This window comes from Dendrobates tinctorius, unplaced genomic scaffold (genome assembly GCF_039654945.1).
Source record: "Dendrobates tinctorius isolate UK_male_01 unplaced genomic scaffold, ASM3965494v1 ptg000196l, whole genome shotgun sequence".
NCBI classification, from domain to species: domain Eukaryota; kingdom Metazoa; phylum Chordata; class Amphibia; order Anura; family Dendrobatidae; genus Dendrobates; species Dendrobates tinctorius.
In genome coordinates, this window is record NW_027361863.1 from 15,664,449 (window position 1) to 15,675,637 (window position 11,189).

The window sequence follows — 11,189 nt, forward strand, 5'->3', positions numbered from 1 at the left end:
AGAGTCTTCATCCGAAGAAGACGAAGAGGAGGCCGGGGACTCTGAGGAGTCATAGTCTTTCCTAGGGGCGACCGAGGACTCCGAGCCTGAAAAACTAGCCTCTCTTCTCCTAGAAGATTCCCCTTGTGATAGGGCTTTCATCTCTGTCCTAATTATCTCCCTCAGGCTTGTGGTGAAGTCAGGCGTCTATTCCGCTAAGAGTGTAAGGGCCTGTCAATCCACCCATGGACTATCGTTCCCTTTTTAACTCTACCGTCTGTCGCACGCATGGCTGACACAACTTTTTAGGGTGGGCATCTGGCAAGGGGCAACTACAGAGGGCACATTCCCTGTGCTTCTGTTTTCCCGAACTTTTCTTCCCCGGATCACGGAGGGAGGCAGGGGGATCCTTCAGTCTGGAGGAACTTCTACGGCTCTGCTTCTTTTGCTGGCCACTTTTATGAGGCTTCACTGTGGCCTGTCTCTGCGGGCGCTCCTGCACCTCGTCCTGCTGGTCTATGGGGGCTTCCGTTGTATCCATTGCTGCAATGGGCCTTCAGAATCACCCCAGCAGCATCCCAGCCTGCCTTATAATGCCTCCTGATATCCGGGTCAGAAGGGTTCTGGCCGAGGGCACCTCCCACCCGGGACCCTCCCGCCTCCCCCCCGGCCGCTGCGCACGCGGCCCAGGATAGCCACGCTTCTGCGGCGAATACCGGAAAGCCGGCCGGCACCCGACTTCCGGTTTCGGCATTCCCGACCCCGCCCCTCCACTCCCACCGCTCATTGGAGACCGCGGGAGCGCGCAGAAAGGAGCCGGCACGGCGCCCCCCGGCTCAGTAATGCCTCCAGCCCCCCCCATGCGCCGCCCTGCACCTGCCGACTGGGCGCCAACGTCGGACCCGGATGAGGAGAGGATTGGACCCCGGAGGAAACGCACCAGGAGGGGCCCAGGGCATAGATGCCTCTGGAGCTGGCACTCTGGAGACGGCTGTCCTCCGGACCCCTTGCCCCACCTGCTCCGCACACTGCCGTGGAGACCTGCCCGGCCTCACCGTGGTGCTTCCAGGGACCCCGCACTGACCAAGGTAGGAGACCCCCCCGCTACCTGGGCCGGTCAGCCGGCCTGGGAATATCCTCGATGATCCATGACGGATGATCTGTAGAAGTCCTGTCCTCTATGAACTGGAAACCAACTGAGGCGTGGGAGAGGTGCCACCCTTTTTGTATCTGTAGGTTTCCTGTTCCTGAAGGGCGGATCCCCTCTCTCAGGTGGTGCAGTCATGGACGACCGAATAAAAATCTGTTTTTGATGTAGCAGAGCTCGGAATACTGAGCCCTGTATAACCCCTGACCACAGCACCGACTGTCAGTCACAGCCAGACAGCTGCTAATCAGTGGTGGGGATGGACTAGACAACACTAGGCACCTAGTCATCAGCCATATTCATTATACACACATAGCAGCAGCCATCAACAATTTGTCCATTTACATTTTCCAATATTACAAAATTGCAATGTATCTGTAAAAAATAGATGCTTTACTGCGGCTCTTTATGGCATTCAATTCTTACTTTACTGCACACACAGAGATAAATGGTTGACTTGCTCTTTTTATGGAAAAAAAAAAATAAAAAAATACTAGTGCGTGCTGTGATTTTTCACACACACAGATTCAGTCAGAAAAACACAGCCCACTAAGTGACACATCACTGTAATGAGGGTCTCTGCCCCTACATCATGCTGCTCTCAGATTACATATCTGCTGACAGATTCACTGTACTCAGCAGCCCTGGATAGATGACACTGTCTGGCAGTCGGAGCTCAGTGACACAATTGGAAATAGTGAAGATTCACTTTCAGGTGATTGGGAGTTTCCGTGGCCATTACTGGATTTTTTCCCCCTCGGATTTTTCAGGTGTTTTTTGGGTTATGAAGATGAATCAGGTGTGTTGTGTTTACAGTAATAACAGGTAATGTCACAATGATCTCATCTTCATGTTTATGGTAAATACAATATACATACCGTGTGTAATCACCTATATTAATAGTAATCATTAATTATCCTGCATTACAGGAATTAACGCCACACACCGGAGTTAATCCTGCATTATTAAAATGGTTGGATGCATAGAGGTTTCTTGGAAATGCACAGTCCAAGGACCCCAGGCCTCAGCTGTCAGTGATGAGGTTGTCAGCAGCTGTCAGTGATGAGGTTGTCAGCAGCTGTCAGTGATGAGGATGTCAGCAGCTGTCAGTGATGAGGATGTCAGCAGCTGTCAGTGATGAGGTTGTCAGCAGCTGTCAGTGATGAGGATGTCAGCAGCTCTCCATTTCCCCGGGGGTCTCTCCACACTCATCAGCTGCCTGCACCACGTGCACATGTTGAGTGTTTGGGAAGTTTTTCCATTTCAATATTTTTAAACCAAAAATCAGAGAGGAAAAAAGTATAACAGAGACACGTGCCCCACATCTGCATTTTTTTTTTTTGCCCACACACTTCTGAGGATGGGTCATCGGTCCTGGGATCGCCGGGGGGGACGGGACACACGTCCTCATGAAACTACATGGATTTCCCGTAGAATTAGACAGAAGTTTCCCCACAGGTCAGACCCTCCGTGTGAACACAGCCTGAGCGATCAGGTGTTTTGTCCACTGCAGACCTTATCTACGCTGTACGATACCCCGATCTCTATAGGGCGCAGAAACGGGGATTTCTGTACAGACAAAAGCCAGGGACGAAATCACCAGGATTGCAGCGTTACCCCCACATGAGTGACAACAACATAACTCAATGTTTTATCAGGTTCATCGTCATCCGCCGGCTTCCTTCTTTCATTCTTTTTCCTGTTTGAGCACAACAATCGCGACCTCAGATGCAACTGTTTGTTTTTTTGCATAACATGAAAATGGCAAAAACCAGAAAAGAGCAGACATGAATCTGCTTCATCCAGCTGGGTCCTGGAGCGCTGCTCATACAGATCCTCCAAGTTCATGAATATAATGCTCAGATGCAGCGAAGACTGACATGGACAGCCACCTCTCCTGCTGCGCTGAGCGGGTGCAGTAATACAAGTCCAACATGTATTATATTAATATGTTTTCTATTGTAGAAAATGCAAAGATGGATAAATGGCGAAAAAGAACAAAAAAAAAAAAAACAAAAAAAAAAAAAAAAAAAACACAACCCAATAACGTTTCTACATTAAAACAGTAAAGACTATGGGGAGATCCGCAGATTCGTTAATTCGCCAGTAGTGCGGATTATCAATGTCTGTCCTTGAGATTTAGTGAAAGTATTGTGAAGCTATAGGGCGATGTTCACACCTACATCCGTACCATAAGCTGAAATGCCGCTGCTTACAATACACAGCTCTGGTGACAGATCGGTCACTATCAGTATTGGCTTTCATGGGGATAAATTTTGTTCCACATCGTCGGACATCACAACATGAAGGAATGAAACTCACCACAAAACTTTAAGGCCAAGTCCTCTGACATCTGATAGTTTTTGTTTCCTTTCAGTGGTATTGTGTTTTCTGCATCAATCTGAAAAAAAAAAAAAAAAAATGATAAATACTAATAACATCAAGGGGAAGCACATCTTATAATGCAGATTTGTTACGTGAATTTATTTTTACCAATTTTTATATTCACATTACAAAAAAAAAAAAAAAAAAAAAAGGATAATAATTTTGCTATTTGCACAGTGGCCATTGGGCCATTTCAGACTCAACCTGTGACTTTTCATGAAGAGTTTTCAGAAGTCTCATTATCATCAGAGGCAGGAGTGGAAATGATGACGCCTCTATACACCAATCACAATAGGAGACATCACAGACTCACCCACGCTCAATAGTTACGGTACTTCAATAAAAAAAATAAAAGAAAGGATCAGAGTCCGTTCATTGCTGATAATGTGCATGCAAATGTCCTGAAACTACAGGATTGCTTTGAGAACCTGAAAAAAACCCCACTACTTTCATTACACAGATAAGTGAAACTCCATCCAAAAATTTAGATTTTATCAATTCAGAATATAATTCTCATTTAAAACAAAAAAAAGTAAGTATAGAATTCAGGGGTAACGAACAGGACGCAGAACAAGATCAGACGGCGTATATACAAAAACTCCTAATAAGGCCGGTTTCACACGTCCTGATATTTACTGTACCGGAAATATCAGTGTCCGTGTGTGTACTACGTGTGCCGCATCAGTACCACACGGACGGCTGCCGGGGAAGTAACACTACTGTAAAGCGCTGTTCCCCAGCGACCGGTGCAGAGCGCGGCTGTCATTCTCCCCTGCTCTGCCAGTGATCAGTGCGAGCAGGGGAGAATGAATGAAAAACCCAACGTGGGGCCCCCGCTATGTTTTTAAACCAACCCGGTAAAACTCACAGGTGCGGGCTGCTATTCTCAGGCTGTTAAGGGGCCATGGATATGGGCACCTCCCCCAGACTAAAAACAGCAGCCCGCAGCCGCCCAGAAAAGGCACGTCTATTAGATGCACCAATTCTGGAGCTTTGCCCCACTCTTCCCACTTGCCCTGTAGTGGTGTCAAGTGGGGTTAATGTCACCTTCCTATTGTAAGGTGACATCAAGCCCACGGCTTAGTAATGATAGGTGTCAATAAGACCTCTATCCATTACAAATCCTATAGTTGGCAAAGGGTTAAATAAACACAACACAGTAAGAATAAAGTATTTTAATGAAATCATACACCACACAGTTTAGCCATCTTTATTGTTCTGCTAATCCAAACAATGCCCTCTAAACCAACAATATACCAACCTATCCCGCGGTCAGTCCCACGCCGGAATCCATATCTGGGGAATGTACAGCTCACAACCGAAGCAGTGCTAATGTGACCGCCCCGGCTGTAAACTACTGGGGAATGAAAGGGAAGCAGTGGGCACAGGCTCAGTGACGAGCGGTGACGTCACAGTCTGTGCTCGCTGCCACCATGAACTCCTGTGACCTCAGGGACGTGGAAGAATGCAAGTGATGAGGTCACTGTTACAGAGCTTGAACTCAAGCCATTTCATCCACCTATCAGCGTGTGAAACAGCTGACGCGATGACGTCATTTCATTGCGTGCTGCGGTGCGGAGAGTGAGTGCACTGGAGGCAGGGAGACAAGCAGAGCGCCAGGGAATGGGACCGAGGTGTTCATTTTTTTTCATGTATATGGGATGTTTGGGTGCACATGGGGAGGCTATTGGGGGTGACATGGTACACATGGGGAAGTGTTGCTGCTCAAGGGGAGGCTATGGGGGCTCATGCAGTGCATATATAGAGGCTGTGTGGGGCTCATGCAGTATACACTCCCTGACAGGCGTTATGTCGCTTATCCATGTTATGTAAATAAAAGCTTATAACCTGACGTTAAATTCATCCATTGGTTGTATAAATTATTCTTTAGAAAGCTGAAATGTGGTTTAGCTTAATAAAATAAATTGGCATCAATGCAGAAATATTGATCATTTAATGGACACAGAATGGTCAGATATTGGCAAGACAAAAGTTTTGTCGCCGCAGAAAGTAATGTGATATTCAAAAAATACTGTATTTTTCGCTTTATAAGACGCACTTTTGTTCCCCCAAATATTGGTGGAAAGTGGGGGGGTGCGTCTTAGGCTGTGTGCACACGATGCAGATTTGCAGTGGTTCCGCAGCGGATTTTACCGCGCAGAAATGTAGCATATCCGCATTGTGATGTACAGTACCATGAAAAGCAATTAAAAAAAAACAAAAAAACCGCTGTGCAGACGATGCGGATTTTTCCGCGCGGTTTTCCCACGGTACAAAATCCGCAGCATGTTACTTCTTTTGTGCGGTTTTCTATCTCCCGTCACCAAATCCGCAGGGGGAAAACCGCATGAAAAATGGAAGAAATCCGCAGGAAAAATGCAGGTCATTTGACCTGCGGTTTTCTTCCATTCTGCACGGAAAAATCCACAGGACCAAAAAGTCCGTCTGCACTCAGCCTTATAAAGCGTATCTGTGTGCTGCTGTGCTATAGAGTGGGGGGGGGGGCGGCTCTGGCGTGGAGTCAGGGGGATGGGGTGAGCTGGACGGGGGCTGCAGAGACAGCGGGAGGTCCTGTGCTCCCGCTCGTTAGGCTCATGTAATATTCACTGCACCCGCTGTCCATCACCTCGGTGCATATTACATGTGCCTGCATTCTCCCCCGTCACTATAGACACTTACTGATGATCGCTCCTGCTCCCAGCTCCCCTGTGGCTTTCCTGTGTCGAGTCTGCTGTCATCCTCCTCCTGCAGGGCGAGCGGCGGCAGCAGCTCATTCAAGCAGTTCATCGCTTCAGGACTTTGCATGATGTGACCAATAGGACCTGCAGTCACATGACTCCCAGTGTGCACTGCAAGTCACATGACCGCAGCTGACCAGCTCCTATTGGTCACATCATGGAAGGTCCTGTAGCTACAAAGATCTGCCTGAATGAGCTGCTGCGTGCGCCCTGCAGGAGGAGGGGGGACAATGTGTGCCAGCAGGGGGGAATATATGGAGGGGGGAGGGGACAATGTGTGCCAGCAGGGGGGGGGGAATATATGGACGAGTGGCCGTGTGAGTACCAGCAGGGAGGCACATAGTGACCGGGGGGGGGGTCATATCCAGGATAGGATGGGGGTGCTATGTGCCAGCACAAGGAGGCAATGTGCCAGGATGGGAGTTATAAATACCAGGATGAGGGACATATACGGTATATGATTTGAAAGACGGACACTGGCATTATAAGACACACCTCCATTTAACATAAAAAAAAACCTCTCTAGCACATTTTGGGGTGCGTCTTATAAAGTGAAAAATACGGTAATTAACTTAAAATACAAATATATGTTGCATAACATTGGTGAATGAAGTTCTGGTGCTATTAGAGTCATATTTAATATTTTGTGTGACTTCCATGAGCTTGAAGGACTGCATCCATGCGGTTCAACAATGATTCATACAATTTACTAATGAAATCATCAGGAATAGCACAGAATGCAGTCTTACATGTCTCCCAGAGTTCATCTAGATTCTTTAGTTTTGTCTTCCAAGCTTCCTCTTTCATCCTACCCCAAACCTGCTCAATGATGCTCATGTCTGGTGACTGGGCTGGCCAGTCTTTGAGCACCTTGATCTTTTTTTGCCTGGAGGAACTTTGTTGTAGAGATGGATGTATGAGATGGAGCACCATCCTGCTGCAGAATTTGACCCCTTTTATGATTTGGAATATAAGAGGAAGCTAATACTTCTTGATATTTTAGGCTATTGATTTTGCCTTCCACCTTGCAAATGTTTCGCACACCCCCATACTGAATGTAACCCCAGACCATGATCTTTCCACCACCAAATGTAACTGTTTTCTGGGTGTATTTTGGATCCATACGGGCTCCAGTGGGTCTCCTGCAGTATTTGTGGCCGCTGTGGTGTAATTCTACTGAAGATTCATCAGAGAAATCCACCTTCTTCCACTTTTCCAGCATCCATCTGTTTAGCAGGCTGTGGGACTTTGCAAACACCACACGTTTTTTTTTTTTATTTGCCTTTTGTTTAGTGCTGGCTTCTGGGCACTGATTCGACCATGGAGGCCATTTCGAGCCAGAATCCTACAAACTGTTCTAGGTGACACAGGGACTTGAGGTGACCAGGCCTGTTGGACCCCTGCTGCAGTGGAAGAGGGGCTTGCTTTGGATTTTGTAACCAACAAACGTTCTTCCTGAGCAGTTGTCTTGCGGGGTCTGCCGGACCTGTGCTTGTCAAACACATCTCCAGTCTCTTCGAATCTTTTTTTAAATTCTTTGTACTTGATGCTGAGACACATTTGGTCGCAGGGAGTCAGAGCTCAAGTGAAGGTCTGGAGTGCTGGGTTTCTTTTTATACACAACCACTAATTAACCGATCATTTACTGAGCACAGGTGAGGATGTAAACTAGGATTGGGTGCATTATATGACCAGGCGACAAAATCTGACCATTCTGTGTCCATTAAATGATCAATATTTCTGCATTGATGCCTATTTATTTTCTAAAGCACATTGCGTTGCTCCGAGGGTCTCAGGGAAGCATGCAGGGAGCCTCCTCCCTGCATCATTCTTCCCTATGCCCCCGGTACACTTTGATCATGTTTGATCGCAGTGTTCCAGGGGTTAATGTGCTGGGGGCAGTCCATGACCGCCCCTTACACATAGTGCTGGGTGTCAGCTGTGATAATCAAAATCACACACACATTAGGTATTGCCGCGTTCAGAACCGCCAGATCAATATTAAAAAAAAAACAAAAAAAAAAAAACCTCTGGCGATGAGGGGGTTAAACAACAACCACTAGACGGATTTCATCACCAGGTATCCTGGTAATCAGTATATCGGCGCCGACCTGACACTGTCAGTAGGTTACTGAGTACAATCCTGCTGACAGGTTCCTTTTAAAAATTACAATTAAAAAAATTTAAAAAAAAACGAGCTTCAGCCTCATCTCTTGTCCATCACATCCCCACAGACCCCAGCTGGAGGCAGATGAATCCCCCCTTCCCGACATTTTTTTTTGCCTCCAGTGATAACAATTCTGTAGGACAAAAGTTGGTTGTAAACATATAAACAACAAGGTGCACGGTGATAACGCGCTCTACAGCAGCAAAGCGACCCATAGATATATACAGCTGTATCCCTGACTCCGAGGAGGCACCGACAACCGGACAGGCAAGTGCAGCCAAGGAGTCCGGAACAACAGGTGTGCCCCATATACAGTATCTGAGCTCTGCCCCATATACAGTACCGCATCAGCCACATACAGTGACAGCATGGGAGCAGGTGGAGAGAGGACACAGGCACAGCCGGCGTCACCTGCAGAAAGGAGGGCACTCACCTGCTGCAGAGACGCCATCCTAGTAGGCATCCCTCCTCCGGCCGCGGTCTTCATCGGGCGAGTTAATAGTCTCAAGTAGTGATGGGTAGCTCCCGAAGGAGCCGGCTCTAAGAGCCGGCTCTTTATAGTGAATCATATGAGCCGGCTCCTGGCAGGGAGCCAATTGAAATTTAAACGGCTCTTTGCCAGTTCACGTTCCACAGTCAGTCCCCTCTTGCCCCGCCCCTCCCGGAAGTAGTCACTCTGATCTTATCCAGGAGACTGAGAAAGAATGCATGCTCCTCCTGCTGCCGCACATAGCACTGACTTTGCTGCAGACTGTTTGCAGCAGACAGCCCACAGCGAACTTGCGAAGTGTGAAGGTAGCTTTAAAATGTGGCACTGATAATTAGGATCTTGTTGCTATTTTGCATGTTCATTTTGTGTTTGTTAAAGTTTTTACAGCAAATAATATAAAATCTGGTTATTCTGGAAAATATTCAATACAATTCGCGACGCTATTGGTAAGAGGACACGTGACCTGACCAAGCCACGCCCATGGCTTGTGTGACCCAGGAGCGGGACAGCCGGCCGTGTGTGGCGCGGGAGCGGGGCAGCCGGCCGCGTGTGGCCCAGGAGCGGGACAGCCGGCCGCGTGTGGCCCAGGAGCGGGACAGCCGGCCGCGTGTGGCCCAGGAGCGGGACAGCCGGCCGCGTGTGGCGCAGGAGCGGGACAGCCGGCCGCGTGTGGCGCAGGAGCGGGACAGCCGGCCGCGTGTGGCGCAGGAGCGGGACAGCCGGCCGCGTGTGGCCCAGGAGCGGGACAGCCGGCCGGGTGTGGCGCAGGAGCGGGACAGCCGGCCGGGTGTGGCGCAGGGGGGGGGGACAGCCGGCCGCGTGTGGCGCAGGAGCGGGGACAGCCGGCCGCGTGTGGCCCAGGGGGGGGGACAGCCGGCCGCGTGTGGCGCAGGAGCGGGACAGCCGGCCGCGTGTGGCGCAGGAGCGGGGACAGCCGGCCGCGTGTGGCCCAGGGGGGGGGGGACAGCCGGCCGCGTGTGGCCCAGGGGGGGGACAGCCGGCCGCGTGTGGCCCGGGGGGGGACAGCCGGCCGCGTGTGGCCCAGGGGGGGGGACAGCCGGCCGCGTGTGACCCAGGAGCGGGACAGCCGGCCGCGTGTGACCCAGGAGCGGGACAGCCGGCCGCGTGTGGCCCAGGAGCGGGACAGCCGGCCGCGTGTGGCCCAGGAGCGGGACAGCCGGCCGCGTGTGGCCCAGGAGCGGGACAGCCGGCCGCGTGTGGCCCAGGAGCGGGACAGCCGGCCGCGTGTGGCGCAGGAGCGGGACAGCCGGCCGCGTGTGACCCAGGAGCGGGACAGCCGGCCGCGTGTGGCGCAGGAGCGGGGACAGCCGGCCGCGTGTGGCCCAGGGGGGGGGGGGGACAGCCGGCCGCGTGTGGCCCAGGGGGGGGACAGCCGGCCGCGTGTGGCCCAGGGGGGGGACAGCCGGCCGCGTGTGGCCCAGGGGGGGGGACAGCCGGCCGCGTGTGGCCCAGGAGCGGGACAGCCGGCCGCGTGTGACCCAGGAGCGGGACAGCCGGCCGCGTGTGGCCCAGGAGCGGGGACAGCCGGCCGCGTGTGGCGCAGGAGCGGGGACAGCCGGCCGCGTGTGGCCCAGGGGGGGGGACAGCCGGCCGCGTGTGGCGCAGGAGCGGGACAGCCGGCCGCGTGTGGCCCAGGAGCGGGACAGCCGGCCGCGTGTGGCCCAGGAGCGGGACAGCCGGCCGCGTGTGGCCCAGGAGCGGGACAGCCGGCCGTGTGTGGCCCAGGAGCGGGACAGCCGGCCGCGTGTGGCCCAGGAGCGGGACAGCCGGCCGCGTGTGGCCCAGGAGCGGGAGGGTTATTTATTTACCACGTTCACTAAAACTGACCTGGAGATTTGTTTCTCCAGATGCACAAGTATAGGTTATTTTAATTTTTTTTAATTTAAGTGGTGAAAAAAGCTCAGATTTGGGTGAAAAAAATGTATCTTTTTGTCTCCATTTTTCGGGATCTCGGTGTTGGGTGAGGGCTTATTTTTAGAGCGCTGAGCTGGTGTTTTCTTAATACCATTTTGGGGTAGATAAGATGTTTTTATTCCCCGTTATTGCATTTTATTGTAATGTTGCGGCGGCCTCAAAATTCGTAATTCTGGGGGATTTTTTTTTTCTCGCTATGTCTTTTACCGATCGGATTAATTGATTTTATATTTTGATAGATCGGACGATTATGAACACAACGATACCAAATAGGTGGGTTTGTTTTTTAATACAAAAGGGGTGATTTGAACTTTTGTGGGGTTTTATCTCAAATTATTAAAAACATCA

General features: G+C 50.8%; 1 protein-coding gene across 4 annotated transcripts in view; it reads right to left on the reverse strand.

Moving 5' to 3' along the window:
• Window positions 1–9,077, reverse strand: part of LOC141056203 (C-type lectin domain family 2 member B-like) — a 29,327-nt gene extending 20,250 nt beyond the window's left edge. For 2 of the 4 annotated variants that reach the window (XR_012221595.1, XM_073552908.1), the window contains exons 1-2: window positions 6,191–6,333; window positions 3,449–3,527 (exon numbers count right to left, since the gene is read on the reverse strand). Coding sequence is in view for 3 of the 4 variants with exons in the window: in XM_073552908.1 (XP_073409009.1) it covers window positions 3,449–3,527; window positions 6,191–6,316 (205 nt within the window). In the remaining variant the exon portion in view is untranslated. Of the gene's footprint in view, window positions 1–3,448; window positions 3,528–6,190; window positions 6,335–8,849 lie in introns of those variants that run through there. The other 2 variants (XM_073552909.1, XM_073552910.1) reach the window with 2 other exon arrangements.
• Window positions 9,078–11,189: the final 2,112 nt, after the last annotated feature.